The sequence below is a fragment of the Diabrotica virgifera genome, chromosome 4 (assembly GCF_917563875.1).
Source record: "Diabrotica virgifera virgifera chromosome 4, PGI_DIABVI_V3a".
Lineage (NCBI taxonomy): Eukaryota > Metazoa > Arthropoda > Insecta > Coleoptera > Chrysomelidae > Diabrotica > Diabrotica virgifera.
The window spans coordinates 153,240,609-153,258,135 of record NC_065446.1 but is presented as its reverse complement, the minus strand read 5'-3'; the positions used below and the strand labels follow the sequence as shown (position 1 = coordinate 153,258,135).

The following is a 17,527-nucleotide window of genomic DNA, read 5'->3' as shown; positions in this document are numbered from 1 at the left end:
CAGTCTTCTTCTCAAGGTGCGATATAAAACATATACAGTGCTAGTCAAAAGTCCGTACCCCCCTCGTAACTTTTGAACGGTTATACTTATAATAGTGAAATTTGGAGGAAGGAAATGAACTGACGTATGCTTCTTAACTAGTCATGACAGGTGACGTAAAAGTGACAGATGACTTTACAGCGCCACTGTGACAGATAATTTTAAATGGTACCCTATGGTAAGCGATACCTCGTTTGATAGGTATTGAAAATACCCATTCAGCTATACTAATTTTGTTTGAGTTTAAACTCATTTGTATGAATAAATGAAATAATATAAAATTGTAGTTTCGCATTTAATTAATAAAAATTCAAACCTCCGCCTATGGTTACTTGTCAAAAAGGTTGACGTTGACGTAAAAACTACTAGAGAGCTGAAAAATGTCAACTTTTTTGACAAAATAACCATGGGCGGACATTTGAATTTTTAATAATTAAATGCGAAACTACAAAGTTATATTTATTTCATTTATTCACCAAAATCAAAATCAAATTAAACCCAAAAAAATTAGTATGACTGAATAGGTATTATCAATACCTTTCAAATGAGGTGTCACTTGCCATAAGGTCCCATTTAAAACGATCTGTCACAGTGGCGCTGTAAAGTCATCTGTCACTATTACGTCACCTGTCATGACTAGTTAAGAAGCGTACGTCCGTTTATTTCCTCCCTCCAAATTTCACTATTATATGTATAACCGTTCAAAAGATACGAGGGGGGGGGGTACGGACTTTTGACTAGCACTGTATAAGAAAAAAGTACACATTTGTAAAGCGGTAAAACGATTAATTTAATTTGGGGCGCTAAATATGGGGAGATTTTCACGATTTTTTTACCAAAAAAAAGGAGCCAACTTTATTTTGAGGCTAACTCGCTTAGTTTTGATGCTAGAAACTTTTATAAAACATAAAAATAAAGCTTTCTGTAAAAACCTTAAAAAAGATTTAATGGGTTTTTCCCCGAAAAGAGCTTCATTTTTTGGTAATTTCACGTTGAAATATTCGATTTGGCATTTGACGGATAATAGCGTCTTTTTCATGAGCTACAAATTTGCTTTTACTGGTTCTATAGACTACGAATATAATATACCATTTATTCGTTTTTTTATATATTACATTTTTTCTAAGAATATTTTTTTCGACAAAATACTTACTTTTTGAGTATTTCCGAAACACCGCTTGAAAACGTGTTTTTTTTTTGTTGAAAAGTAAACATTTTTAGTCGCAAATGACTCTAGTACTACTAAATTAACCAACTACCTAAGTTAAAAAAAACTCTGTAGAACAAAAGTTGCTTAAATCAGTTTATCTGTTTCCGGACTTATTTTAATGTATATTTTTTCACCCCCGAGAAGGAGTGAATTTCACCCCCCAAGTAAAAGCAACCAACGGCACAAGTTCAACTTTGAAGTGGAGGATGAGTAGAACCTAAATCCAAATTTTCATGCAATTAGGAGTTGACCCTGAAAATTATACGGTATCGCTGTATTTCACGTTCATTTATTGGAGCTTTATTAATAGGCTATTGATTATGTATTTTAGAAAGAAACTACAACGTTAACGGGGTTTTATTGTTACATAGAGTCAATGGAACTCTATATATGAAAAAACCGCGGAGCGCTACCATTTAAAGGGGTGCGTTTTTGATAAAAGGGTGAATTAGTCCCTAGGCACAGGGCAAATTAGAGTGAGTTCTATTCACCTTTGGTACAAACACGTCTACAGAAAAATTGTTTCAGGTTAAATTTACTATCGAAATATCACATTTTAAGTCAAAAATATTTTTTTTTACAAAAATAGAAGAAAAAATAGAAAAAAAAAAAAGAAAAAAACACGAAAGGTAGCATTTTTGTTTCTTGCCCTACAACTTTTTTTCACGGGGATATAGGTATAGGTATTACTTCACAGAAAAAATACTTCCATCTTTCCTCTTTAAACTGGCGTTTGGTATAAGTCTGTGTGATTTACAGTTTCCAAAATATAATTTTTCAAATTTCGAAACTCACAACAATTTTGGGCGATTTTCCTTGTTACTTCGCAAACATTGTTCTGTAACTTCTTTTTACGCAGCTTTAGGTATATGCAATGTTACATTTGGTAGGAAGCAAAGTCAATTACCTTTAAAATGGTCTATCGTATAAGGCTGCATGACTATTTTTAAGTAAAATATGGTTTTTCAAAATTTTATACTTTTAATGATTTTTGATATATTTTACGATTATTTTTAAATTTCTCATTATAACTTTTTATTGTATACTTAGGTATATACACATTGTGCAATAAAAAGGAAAGCTTATTTTCTTTACTTTAAAATAGTGTATTGTAAAAAATTCTAGGTCTATTTTTAAACAAGATATGCTTATGCATAGTTTGACATATACACATGCAATAGGTCCCACTAAGTTGGAACCATATGGAAAACTTTTTATGGAACCATATGGAACCATATGAAAAAAATTATTCTTTATAAAATGCTCTGCATAGTCTAAAACCTAAGATGTAATCATCAGATATAAAATTTTATCAATAGTGTACGAGGTATGTTAAAAAATATGAATTTAGCTCAAGAGTAAAGTACCTTTATATTCCACAATATCGAAAAGTGTTATCAAGAAAAGTTATTTGGAATTAAAAATTATGTTACAATATGCAATTATATTCTTCTAATTGAAAAAATAAAAAAAATTTAAATTTTTTCTCAAATTACGGATCCCCTTGAATATTCCACGGATATCTTGTTTAAAAATAGTCCTAGAGGTGATTGCAATACAACATTTTAAAGTAAGAAGAAAATAAGCTTTTTTTATTCTAAAATGTGTATGTGTATACCTAAATGTACAAGAAAAAAAGTCATAATGAGAAATTAAAAAAAAATAATCATAAAAAATATCAAAAATCATTAAAAGTATAAAAGCTTGAAAAAGCATAACTTGTTTAAAAATAGTCGTACGACCTTACACAGTAGACCATTTTAAAGGCAATTGACTTCTCTTTTTGCTAAATGTACCATTGCATATACCTAGAAATGCGTAGAAAAAAGTTACAGAACAATGTTTGCGAAATAATGGGGAAAATTTCTCAAAAATTCTGTGAGCGGCAAATTTTGAAAAATTCTATTTTGGAAACTATAAATCCTAGAGTCTTCTACCAAACGTCATTTTAAAAAGGAAGGATGGAAGTTATTTTTCGCTGAAGCAATACCTATACTTATATCCATGTGGAAAGAAATTATGGGGCTGAAAACAAAATTATTTTCTTTTTTGTTTTTTTCTTGCTTTTATTTTGAATGTATTTTTGTAAAAAAAAATACTTTTGACTTAAAAATATGATATTTCGATAGTAAATTTATCCTGGAATAATTTTCCTTTAGAAGTGTTTGTACCAAAAGTGAATGGAACTCACCCTAATTCACCCTGTGCCTAGGGACTAATTCACCCCTTTCTTAAAAACGCACCCATTTAAATGGTAGCACTCCGCGGTTTTTTCAAACATAGATGTCCTTTGACCATATGAGACAATAAAATCTCGTTAACGTTGTAGTTCCTTTTAGCTCTCTTATTTTGAACATAATCAATAGCCTATAAATTTTAAAGCTGCGTTTCTTTTTATCCCTTAAATCATTTTGCTAAAACCATTTTTTAATTATAAAATAATTACATATTGAGTTATTTTATTTTTTTAGTTTTAATAATTATAGCAATTTGTACTTTTTTGTAATGTATTTTTAAAACAAGCAATCATTTAAATAATTTTGTAACAATTTTCCCATTGGGATTTTCCCATTGATTCTAATTACATTTTTGTTTTGTAGTAAGTGTATCAGTGTATCTTAAGAATATTAATGTATAGTTTTAAAATATTGTATTGCAAATATATGTTAAATTAATTTAAAGTTTATTATTAAATGGTTATTATTTGTGAAGTATTCTTTTTCCTTTTTCGCACCCTTATGTATGTAAAAAACTAAGGTACTTTCTGAAAGGCCCTAAATGGTTATATTTAAAGAGGGGTCGGCATAATTGGAATTGCACGAGGGGGGCCAAACTGTTAGCGGCGGCTCTGGTTAGGAATACAACGAATATAAAATACTTCTCTGCAAAATAAAACTAAGAGACAATTTATATTTCAGTTCGTTCAGGGAGAACCATTCGCGCCCTTACGTTCTTTCCAGTCTTATTAGAGATCGTCAATTAGAGTTAGCCACATACAGATCTCAGACGATCTCTAATAAGAGTGGAACGTACGTAAAGGCGTTTGTGGTCCTTTCTGATTGAACTGAAAGATATCTCTAAATTTCGTTTCGCAGCGAACTATTGTATTAGAGATTAGTTTGTATTACTTTTACTTCTAACTCAGTATCGGAACCAAGTTTGGAACCAGGTAGGGGGTGCAATTTTTAGACTTCTCCGTTGTCTTTTTTCGTTCATCGTTCATTTGGTTTGCAAGTAATAGAAAGCATGAATAGGCATATTCAGAAACTTGGTTCTAATAGAGGTTTTATTTCTGCGGAAATATACATATAAAAATAAGATACATATAAAATCAGAATTTGATGTTAGTTTTGTGAGTAAACTGAATGTAAGACCAAATACTTACAACGTCGGGATAGTGTCATTAATTTTTTTCCTGGTTTTTCCTAGTGATTTATTATGGAATCACTGACATAAGAATTTTACTATGTATCACCATTGCATGTGGTTGTCTTTTTAAAGACAGATCAAATCCTCTGATTTTTTATGACGGATATTCTTGAGCTAAAGTTGTTTCCATGTAGTAGAATGAACTATCTTTTAATAAAGTTGTCCCAGGGACGCAATAACTTATAAATATTGAAAATATAATTTTAAAGTCTTAAATTTGTCTTTTACTGAGCAACAACATTTTTGATTAATTTAATAATATTTTATACTTTAATAACAAACGTCAATAAAATCATTTTTCAAGTTTACTTTACTTCAGTTTTTCGTGTCTGGATCCGACTACAGTTTTTCTGTCCAGTATCGAGCTACGTCTGCATCCTTTGTATTTGCGAGCCATAAATCATCGACGGTGCACTATGATGGGCAAAGTTTGCATATTCTCAGGTGCTCCACGTTCTGTATTTCCCCACATTCACAAAGAGTGTCGTTATCTGTCTTGATGCCCCATTTAATGAGGTTCCGTTTTACACGGGCAACACCTGTGCATATGCAGTTGAGTGTCCGCCAAGTTCTCCAGTGCAGGTTCATTCCATTAGATCGTTCTGGATGCAGGGGGAACAGTTCGGGTGGCTCGACGCTGACATTTTTCATAAAATTTTTCCTTGACTTAAGTCGGCTGGTTCGTCAAACTCGTATAATTGGTGTCTTTTATCGAAAGTTTACTAGAACTCCACATATTGTGAGGCGCATCTACGGTCGTCTGGTGATGCTAATCCTGCTGCTCGGTACAGTAGAGATAGAGAAGTAGGCTTCATACAACCGGTAGTTATTCTACATGTTTCAGCCGTAGTGACTTATTGGGCGCGTCTAGATCTATTCCAGACAGGACAAGCATATTCCCCTGTTAAGAAACATAAGGCGGCGGCTATTGACTTTAATACCTGGGGGATTGCACCCCACTTGCTCCCTATAAGTTTCCGGAGAAGGTTGTTTCTCGTATAAACCTTTCCTTGTGTCTTGTACTTTTACAGTGGAATGTATATGTTAGTGATGGGTCAAGTATCACTCCAAGGTATCTAGGTTTTCTTTACTTTATTAACTTATATTTTGTATTTATGTATATTTTTTTTATATTGACGATTTATCAAATTTCAGAAAATTGTATTTGTTATTGTTATTGTTAGATATTATTTATTTATTTTTTCTGACTTTAATTAACCTTTGTCCATAAAATTTGTATTTTCAGTGACAATAAAGCATATTTCTATTCTATTCTATAGTATGTTCCAAGAGTTGTTCTTCCCAAGAAACATTCAGTTTACATGCTCCAGATGGTTTTTGAGATGAAATGTTCATACTTGGTATGTGCTTGGTGCGTAGTAGGGTTTGGCTGTAATGAGTTTTGTTTGCAGTAACTTGACGTCATGTTTAAAGCCTGTTCCATTGTCGACTCTACTTGTGTGAGTGTTATCTCCTTTACGGCGATACTAAGGTCGTCAGCGTAAACAAAACTCTCAGTCTGGGGGTGCATTGGTTAGTCGTTGGTGTAAATGTTAAATAGGGGCACCAGAACGCTTCCTTGAGGTAGGCCATTCTTTTGGGTTCTCCATCTGCTCTTCTTTTAATTTAGCACTACGTAGAAGCGTCTATTTTACAACGGTGTTGTAATGATTTAATCTAATTTTTCAAGTTAAATTGTGGTTTATTTTCCAATATGAATAGTAAATTACATAAATGCTACAAAGAATGCTTCAGAACAATAATAATTTTGTTTATTTGGATTACTTTGTGTTAAATTACCATTTTTATTTTATCTAATTCCATGTATGTATGACTTACCTTAAAACATTTTAGCCTACTACAGACGAGAGCCTAGCTGTTGGAGGGACGGTGTAGGTAACGCATCTGAAACTTGTATCAAAAATAGCTTCAAATCTAAAGCACCACTCTATGATATAGCCAAGCTTCAGGATCACTGCAGGTAAGAAAAACAAATTTTTATTTTTATTAGAGGTGAATGTAATAGGTCTTAGTGGCCATATTGTCTAAAATACGGCATCGCATGTTACTCGTACAAAGCTGCCGTTGGTTCAAATGAATATATTATGTTAAACATTCAATTAGTTTTGATATACCTACCAACTAATGGTAGGGGAGCCCAAGTGGAGATTTTTGCAGTTACTCGAACGCGTCAGATTATCATCTGGGGAGAAAACTGGTAACTTGCAGATGTACCTCTAATACGGGGAAGTTCGTTAAGAGGGGCCCGAAAAAATATCTAACCTTAAAAATACTCGAAATTGTCAGATTAAGATAAGGCAAGTTAAGTACATGCAAAAGAGTGTATATTTATGTCAAAAACCTGACGATTTTTGCGGGGTATAAAGAAATGGGGGAGTCAAAAAATTTCACAAAAAAGCGAATATTTCGCGAAATGGTACTAAACATGACCCCCACGGAGAGGGTGGGGGAGTAAATTTAAAATTTTAAATACAAATCCCGCGATATTTCGCAAAATTAACATCAGATCGAAAAACTGCGAAATACACTTTCAAAATGACACTTTCAAATACCAAACATGACCCCCCCCACGGAGGGTGGGGGTATGGGGTTACTTTAAAATCTTAAATGGAACCCCGAATTTTTATTGCAGATTTGAATTCTTCACGTAAAAATAAGCAACTTTTATTCGAAACATTTTTTCGAATTATGGATAGATGGCGCTATAATCGGAAAAGACGATTGTTGTAAATCGAAAATTAAATTAAAAAATGGAAAGTCCTTACGAAAATGGAAAATTTTAGTTAACTTTTTTTGGTTCTACGATCTAATAATAACAACCCAAATGGTCCCCACAACGCTCGAGTGACTGCAAATTTAGCATACTTTGCTCCCCTACCACATCAAAATGTAAATTAATTCACCTTCGCGGATCACGAGTCTATATGAAAAAAAAATAGGGTGTTACATTTGCGGAGTGCCGACATAAGTGAATACTTCTTATAAACTCGACTATATTCGGTTTGATTCCATTCGATTAGATTTAGTTTTATTTGATAAATATTATATAAGGCGTGTAGAAGCCAAGTGATACAAGTGTATTTTTGGTAGTTTTGAGAAAATCAAGTTTGAAGTTTAACACTTTTCCTAAATTCTTCCGCTTGTTTTTTTAAAATAATTAGTGATTTACTGATCTTATTAACTTCAAAAATTTTACATAATTATTCAGATTTAAAAAACTTAGCATTTTATAAGAGAGTTTAGAATAAGAAACAGCACTTATACCCACTGCGTTCCAATTAAATACTTGGACTGTGCTTGTATCTTTATTCTCTTAAATATAACGTGATTAACAGAGCATAGAATTTTTGTATAAAAGTAAAAAATTGGAATATAAAATACAAAAAGTAGGAAACACACTCAAAGTAAAGCAGTTGTCTGGTTAGTCGGGATCTTCCAGAATATGATCCAGAATGCCTTGATCTGTAATTTGTTATCCTTTCCGTTGTGTAAGACAAATTTCTGTAAAAGTGGTGATGGATGGGAGGCACAAACAGCATCTACTTTGCTACTTTGATCGTATCACCTATTCGTCCAAGTACACTTGTATCAACAGGTAAGATCCAAGTTAACTAGGACGCTGGCCAACTTCCATGGACCCAAGTAGTTTCATTAAAATGGCGTCGTTGTTGGAAAATCAAAAACGAGATGTGAGTACGAAAAGAAAATGGTCTGAAAGGAAGAGCGTTAGATTCATGGAGTTATACGATGCTGAGGAAGAATTATGGATTATGATTATGATTATGAATTCCAACTACACTTGGATCGTGTCAATTGGCTTAACTAAAATGTGATGCATTGAATGTCGAACACATTTAGTCGGAGATATAGAAGCGGATTTTGTGCGTGATAAGTAATATGGAAAACTATACTGGGATATGTTGAGTTAGTTGTATATTTTACTTTCCCCAACGGGCGGAAACCAGAGTGGGGGACGAGGGTAGTTATAAGGGGTCAAAGTCGCGGTTTTTATTATTTTTTTGTGACGCTCATGATCTACACAGTGTAACCAAAATTTGAGAATAAGTAGGTCATGACGTAACTAGGTAAAATATCCAGGGGCAGAACGCTGCGTTACCGACAAAGGGTTGGGGACAGGGGTGAATATAAAAATTATAAGGGGTTTTTGTGACGTTCCTGGCCGAGATGGTGCACCAAAATTTGGGAATAATTAGACCATGACATATCTAAGTAAAATCCCCAGAGCCGGAAACCAGGGTGATCGACGAGGGTAGTTATAAGGGGTAAAAGTCGCGGTTTTTATTATTGTCTTTTGTGGTGCTCATGATGGAAATAGTGCACCAAAATTCGGGAAAAAGTAGGTCATGACGTAACTAAGCTCCAGGGGCGAAACGCTGCTTGGAGTGCAAAGGGGTGGTAGGCTGGGGTGAGTATAAAAATATAAGAGGTTTTTTTGCCGTTCGTGATCGACATAGTGCACCAAAATTTGGAAATAAGTAGAACATGACGTAACTAATAAAATCCCCAGAGCCGGAAACTAGAGTTAGAGATGAGGGTAGTTTTAAGGGGTCAAATTCGCGGGAGGTCAAATATTAAGGGATCAGATTCCATTAGAAATCACAATCGACTTACTGAGAAGAAACTCCAAGCATTCGCTGATGCCGAATAAGGTTTATAATAAACAACTAAGTGAATTTTTCAAAAAAAAAATAAACAAAACCGCTGCTTTTAAAAGTATTCTCTTGTGGTGTTTAGAGTACGCCACGCGTGTAAAAGGCATATCAGTAGCATATAGTTAGACCTATCAAATCATACAAACTCTTCAAATTTTAAAAAAATATATACAGTGAGCACGTAAAGGTTGGAATAAATTCATTTTCTCAAGAATGGACGATTTTGGAAAAAATACCAAAATAGGTCCAATTTTATTTTTAAATTGCGACTTTTTGGCATATGTATAATACTAGTAACGTCACCCATCTGGGCGCGATGACGTCATCTTAAAAATTTTTTAAATGAGAATAGGGGTCGTGTGATAACTCATTTGAAAGGAAATTTAATTCTCTATTCAGTAATATAAACATTAACATATTTATTTATACAGAGTGTCCACAAAAATTTTTTTTTATTAAATTTATTGACACAAAAAAAAAGAATGTGTGTAATTTATTTAACTCACAATACATTTTACTGCTATCAGAAAACAGGATATAATGTTTATTTGATAAATAAATATTGTCTTTGCTAAAATTCAATGTCAAAGTCGCCACCCACCTTCCTCTGGACAGTTTGAACATTTAGTTTAAGCGAAAAGCAATGAATATTTTTTAAATAAACATTTTTTTTCTGTTTTCTGAGAGTAGTAAAATGTATTTTGGATTAAATAAATTACATGCATTCTTCTTTTTGTCAATAAATTAAATTAAAAAAACGTTTTCTTGGACACCCTGTATAAAAAATTATGTAAATGTTTATATTAGTGAATAGAGAATTAAATTACCTTTTAAACGAGCTATCACACGACCCCTATTCCCATTTAAAAAAATCATCGATGACGTCATCAGGCCCAGATAGATGACGTCACTAGTATGATATGTATGCCAAAAAGTCGTAATTTAAAAATAAAAATTGACCTGTTTCGGGATTTTTTTCCAAAATTGTCCATTCTCGAGAAAATGAATTTATTCCAACCTTTACGTGCTCACTGTATGTATTCACAAATTAATGCTTTGATATAGAGAACATTCTATTTAAAAAACACGACTTTGGTTCATTCCGTTATTCCGAAGAAAATTATTTTAAATTATAGACGTCGCTCTTTGATAGACATCACTTTTGATAAAGACATTTTATACAGTGAGTTTATAAAGTGTGGAAACGGTCTATTATCTCATGACTTAATTATTTTCAGAGTTAAAGCTCTGACAGGTCGATTTTTATTTTTAAATTATGATTTTTTGACGTATATCCCATAATAGTCACATCATCAATTTGGGCGTAATGACGTCATCGATGATTTTTTAAATGGAAATTGGGGTCGTGTGGTAGGCCATTTGAAAGGTGATTCAATTCTCTATCCAGAAATATAAACATTAACATCATTATTTATACAGGGTAGCCAAAAAATAATTTTTGAATTAAATTAATTGACGCAAAAAAAAGTAATTTATTTAACTCAAAATACATTTTATCGATGCCAGATAATATATAAAAAAAGTTTATTTCATGAATAAACATTGCTTTTCGCTTAAATTAAATGTCAAACAGCCACCCACCTGACTCTTGGCGGTTTAAACATTTAATTTAAGCGAATTTTTTTGTCTTTTCTGACAGCAGCAAAATGTAATTTGAATGAAATACATTGCATATATAACAGGGGCCAAATTGGCCCCTCCGACTTTCTAGTGTAAAAGTTAAAGACAAAAAATTATGTGATAAATTAACCGTTGCCCTACCCAAAACGGACGCCCATAATCGGTACTAGAAATTCGCAATGGATAGAATGGATTTATTTCTGGAAAATAAATGTACGCGCCGATTTTAGTTGTCCTAAATTGAAGCACACTGTATTTAAGGTAGAAAAACTAATTAGAAGACACCTTTTTCAAAGAGCTCTAGCTCCATTAGGAAGCATTTTTGGACTAGGTGAATTGAGCTAAATTGTCTTAAAATTATTTGAAGAATCTGCTGTCTTCATTTGTCGGTAGAGTTCCTGGACACTCTGTATTATAGTGAGGGGCAAAATTATGGAATAATGTCCTTTTCTCTAGAATGGGCAATTTGGGAGATAAATCCCGAAAAAGGTCAATTTTTATTTTTAAATTATAATTTTTTGGCGTATATATCATACTAGTATAACGTCATCCATCTGAGCATGATAACGTAATCGATGATTTTTTTAATGAAAATTATTCCCATTCTATTTCTACTTCCATTCCTATTCCTATTCGTGTGGTTGCTCGACCTGTTTCGGGATACCTCCTAAATCGTCCAATTTAGAGAAAATGAATTTATTCCACGATTTTGCCGCTCTCTGTATATGTATTTATAACAAATAACCAATTTGTATACCTAATTAAGTTGTATATTATGTTTTATGGATTATCTGTAAAATTCTTAGAATTATGTACTTTCTGTTATCTGTATGTACTAAATTTATGTAATTTTTAGTGAATTCAGCGCTTATGAGAAATGCATGACAGAAAACAAACCCAAGAGCTGCCCTCAGGATACTATTGCTATATTACTACCGATTATAAAATCTATAAAGAATGGCATCTGTAACGACATTGTACCAGGTGCAGACGACTACAAACAATTCTTTAAACAAGCCCTGTCTGCCGATTTTATGTTTTAGATGACGTCAAATTCAAAATAAATAAAGGTTTAAAATTAAATAAAAAATTAATTAACTAATGTAGAGTTTAATATTATAATAATAAATGTAGACAGATAATATATGCTCATTGTTATTTGATTAACTTGTATTAACTATAATTCAATGTACATCGGCGATGTAGAATTCAATCGCCATATCTGCAAAATGCATATTTTTCACCAGAGTCTTTAGTTTTCACATTCAATATTTTCCAGTTAACGTCAGTTTGGTTCACCTGCATATTCAGTACAATTCATAGATTATTCAAGAAAAATTATTTCAAGGAAGAATTTTGAAAAATAAGTCAACGGTGGCAAATTTTTAACGAGACCTCAAAATATAATGAATTTTGCGGTGGACATCAGAACTCATCATTTGAATATGGTAAACCAAAAATTACAAAAGATTATTTGTTAAATAATCTACGAACTGTACTGAATATTCCTGTTTAATGTAAAAATAGAATATTTCTACGATACTTAAAAAAATGTGCTTGAAATATTGATTTAAACCCCTATGGCCCCCTTAAGGATAGCTATGACACGATTTTGATAGGCAGCCCATTCTAGAAATATTTGTCTATGCATTAAATGTTTTAGCAGGAAAGCAGATGGGTGCAGATCGACCTATATTCCGATCTTAGACTAACAGTCACTGCACTCAATTTTTTGCAACATCCTCCTATTTTATCGTATCTCCTTCCAATTTTTCTGAAACTTCATTTCTTTTCTGATTCCCTCAATTTTTTCAAGTCCCTCCAATTTTATCTGATACTCTCCATTTTTTTCTGGCTTTTATTTTTTTATATCTAACTCAAGAAGAACTGGATTGAGTTCGCTACTTTTGATTTTGAAATATTTGTAGAAGTCTAAGGAAGAAGGTCTTTACAATATCCCATCAGATCTCAAATTTTATTAGTTGTATATAAAAAATGATCGAGAATATCTCTGTTTTTAACAATATCGAAAATTAATATATATATATACAGAAAATAATATTTAATAAAACATATTATGTTTATAATTAAAAATAATTTTAATGTTTTTAATTATGTTTATAATGCAACATTTAATTTTAAAAAATAAAAACAGTTTTAGTTGGCTCCGGTATGAAAGACATCATCTACTATTAAACAATAACCAGAACTGCTATTTGTGAGAATATTTCATAGGCTACTTGATTATATTTATCAAGTAGCCTATGGAATAATAATAAATTTTTTGTGACAAAAACGTATATAGGTAATTTATTTCAAAACTGTAAGAGATAGGTATAGGAAATGCAAATAGAGATCGACAGTGAGAAACGCATTTTTCTAAAATACTGAATCACATACAGCGTGTGACATTTGAAAAAAAGGTATTCGGTGAAAATTTAGGATGCCGGTTTATGTCATTTTCACAGCATCATGATTAATGAAAACGGCAATTATACAGGGTGTCCCGAAAAGATTGGTCATAAATTATACCACAGATTTTGGGGTCAAAAATAGGTTGATTGAACCTCACTTACCTATATACAATAGTACACACAAAAAAAGTTACAGCCCTTTAAAGTTACAAAATGAAAATCGATTTTTTTTCATATATCGAAAACTCTCAGAGATTTTTTATTGAAAATGGACAAGCGGCATTTTTATGGCAGCAACATCTTAAAAAAATTTAAAGTGAAATTTGTGCACCCCATTAAAATTTTATGGGGGTTTTATTCCGTTAAACCCCCCCCCCCCCAACTTTTGTGTACGTTCCAATTAAATTATTATTGTGGCACCATTAGTTAAACACAAAGTTTTTAAAACTTTTTTGCCTCTTAGTACTTTTTCGATAAGCCAGTGTTGATCGAGATATTTTGAATATTTGTCGAATCCACTACATATTTGTATATGGTTAAGTACGATTATAGAGACCTGTTAATAATGTTACAATTTATTTATAATTTAGATGTTTAGGTATATTTTGAAAAAGAAGCTACATCTCGATAAAAGGTGACTTATGAAAATAAGACTAAGAGACAAAAGTTTTAAAAATACTGTGTTTAACTAATGGTACCACAATAATAGTTTAATTTGAACGTACACAAATATTTGGAGGGTTTAAAGGAACAAAACCCACAAAAAATTTTTACGTAAATATATTGAAAAAGAAGGCGCATCTCGATAAAAACTGGTTTATCGAAAAAATACTAGGAGGCAGAAAAGTTTTAAAAACGTTGTGTTAAACTAATGGTACCACAATATTGAATTAATTGGAACGTACACAAAAGTTTGGGGGGGTATAAATAAGGGAACAAAACCCCCATAAATTTTTTATTGGGGTGGACAAATTTCACTATAATTTTGTTTTAAGATGTTCCTGCCATAAGAATGATACATGTCCATTTTCAATAAAAAACCTCTAATAGTTTTCGATATATTGAAAAAAATCGATTTTCATTTTGTAACTTCAAAGGGCTGTAACTTTTTTTATGAGCACATTTTTACTAAGGTAAGTTAGGTTCAATCGAACTATTTCTGACCCCAGAATGTGTGGTATAATTTATGACCAATCTTTTCGGGACACCCTGTATACTGTAAAAAATAAAGCTGTATATTTTTAATAAGTTTCCAAAAAATCTAAACTTTTATTCCAATTACGTTTGAGGATATTGAACTTCATTATATGTATATTATACATGGTACAAAAGTATAATTTTCATATAAAAATTATTGTAACTCAAAAACAGTTCACAGCAGATATAGGAAAGTATTACCAAAAAATGTTCAGAATAACGTACCTATTTCTAATATTGAAAAATATACAGGGTGTCGTTAAAAAAAACGAATTTATAGGCCACTTCAAATATAACCGGCATAGCAAATAGGTGAAAATGAGCGCTTTTATTAAATAGTTCACTCTTCAAAACTCCTTCATTCCAATTTTCATAATTCAGTTAACTTTATTTCTCGAGATATGTCTAATTTTCCGTTTTTCTGCCGCACCCTGTATAGTATAATTAACTCCTCCTCCTCCTAAGTACCATCACTATTGAGATTGGCGATCAATATGGCAAATTTCTCTCTGTTCTGGACTTGATTAATTAAGTAATTCCTAGTTGTGTGGGTCCAATCTCTGATGTTTCGGAGTCAGGATTTTTGCTTTCTTGGTATACCCCTTTTACCTTCGATTTTGCCTTCTAATATTACCTGGAGCTGCTCAAATTTCCTGACGTCTAGCTAGATATGACGTCTTTCTAATTTTGATTATATTGACCAGATGAGTATGTGTGCTATTTCCAGTACTTCCTCATTTGTAGTTTTGCTGGTCCAGCTTATTTTTAGCATTCGCCGGTACTTTCACCTTTCGAATGAATTCAGTTTTTTGACGTCATATTGTTTTAATATCCAAGTCTCATAACCATAAAGTAATAGAGACCACACGTAACGCTTTAGTGTTCTCAATATTATTGTGACGAGATCTTGGGGTTACCGAGCATTTTACGCATGTTCATGAAACCAAACCTTGCTGTTTCAATGCGTCTTTTAATTTTTTTGAGTGGTCTAGCTGACTATTTAGCTCTTTGTCCAGGTATATGAAGCTTAGGGAACTCTGAATATGGGACGAAGAAGAATATCCTGGCTGCATAACCAGCGAAAATGGTTTAAATTAACCACTACGGGACTTTCCAGGGCAGCAGTTATCAAAGTCAGAATAGCCATTTTAGTGTCCAACATCCGTAAGGGATAGGCACCATAAGAAGGAGAATGGAACTCTGAAGGGTGATACCATTTATTTGTTTGTTGGGTGTAATTTGTTCATGGGGTTTCTTGTGGAATACCATTATTTTGGTTTTGGAAAGGTTAACGTCCAAGCCCAGCCTGTACCTGTGACCTTCATTCTGATAATGTTCATCAATATTTTTAGTTGGTCTTTAAGTCCCAAGTCATCATCATAGTCATTAACATCTTAGTAGATGTGTTGTGGTTCATAATTGGGCTTCAGCAGCTCGGACAGTTTGATTGATAATATTTCTCCACTGGTCGCGGTCATCAGTTACATGTATTGCCTCAGTATACTGTTTGTTGAGAAGCTTTTTAGTAATGCCCGCCCATCGCTGTGGAGATCTTCCGCGTTGGCGTTGAGTCTGAGGCCTTCCTTGGACCACCAACCGCTCCATTTTGTGATCACTCCGATGGATATGACCAAAGAACTTTAAAATTCTAGAGTAAACGGTACTGGAGAGACGCTGATCCGGTTTAATTTCATCCAGAACCGAGACATTTGTACGGCGAGCCGTCCATGGAATTCGAAGCAGGCGTCTCCATGTCCACATTTCAAAGGCGTCTATACGTCGTCTATCTGATTCTTTGACTGTCCATGTCTCGCATGCATAGTAAAATATGGAAAAGACCAGATTTGAAACGAGTCTCTTTTTGTTTGTCATAGTAATGTGACGATCACACCAGACCCCGTTTAGTTCACTCATTGCTGCTCTTGCTAGTTGAATGCGTCTTCTAATTTCGGGTTCACAACTGCCTGTGTTGTTAACTAGAGCTCCAAGATATATCATAGATGAGACTACCTCGCATCCCGCAATAGTTTGGGTTTCAGGAAATTGTTGTTGGAGATCAATAACCATGATTTTGGTTTTGTTGTAGTTAACCATGAGTCCAAATTTAGCACTTTCTTCCTCGAGTTTTTTTAATAATTCAATAATTTCTTCTGGAGTAGAGGCTAGAAGTGTAGTGTCGTCTGCGAAACGCAAGTTAGATATCTTAACACCACCTAGGTTTACTCCTCCCTCCCAACCATCCAAGACTCTGCGCATTATGAACTCCGAATAGATGTTAAATAATAAGGGAGATAAAATGCATCCTTGGCGTACTCCCTTCTCCAAAGTGCATTTGTCAGACAGGTATCCGTCCATTCGAATATATGCCAGGTTATCTTGGTACAGTTTGCTAATAAGGTGAGTCAAGTGTTTAGGTACACCCATTGTCGTCAATATGTTCCATAGTTTGTCCCATCTAACATTATCAAAGGCCTTTGTATAATCGACGAAACATATAAATATCGGGATCTGGTATTCTCTGGCTTTTTCTATGATGTTTCTTACATTAAGGATTTGTTCTCTAGTACCTCTGCCCTTTACAAATCCAGCCTGCTCAGGTGCTATTTGCCAACTTATGAAGTTTTCTAGACGCCGTTGCAGTATGTAGAGGATCACCTTACTGGCGTGTGATATTAGAGCTAATAGCCTGTAGTTGTTACAATTATTTGTTGAACCTTTCTTATGAAGAGGTATGATTATGGTCTTTCTCCAATCCTCAGGCCAAACGCCTGTGTGCCATATTTCATTACACAATCGATGTAATATTTTCACTCCACATTCCGGAAGATGCTTCAAGACGTCTGCAGTAATGAGATCATATCCTGCTGCTTTGTTTAACTTAAGTCTTTTTAAAGCGAATTCCA

At 33.1% G+C, this 17,527-nt stretch overlaps 1 protein-coding gene across 1 annotated transcript in view; it reads left to right on the top strand.

The window, feature by feature from the left end:
* Positions 1-12,157, top strand: part of LOC114333989 (uncharacterized) — a 46,196-nt gene extending 34,039 nt beyond the window's left edge. Inside the window, exons 4-5 of the mRNA XM_028283988.2 lie at positions 6,533-6,659; positions 11,870-12,157. Coding sequence (XP_028139789.2) covers positions 6,533-6,659; positions 11,870-12,056 — 314 coding nt within the window. The 3' untranslated portion in view covers positions 12,057-12,157. The remainder of the gene's footprint in view (positions 1-6,532; positions 6,660-11,869) is intronic.
* Positions 12,158-17,527: the final 5,370 nt, after the last annotated feature.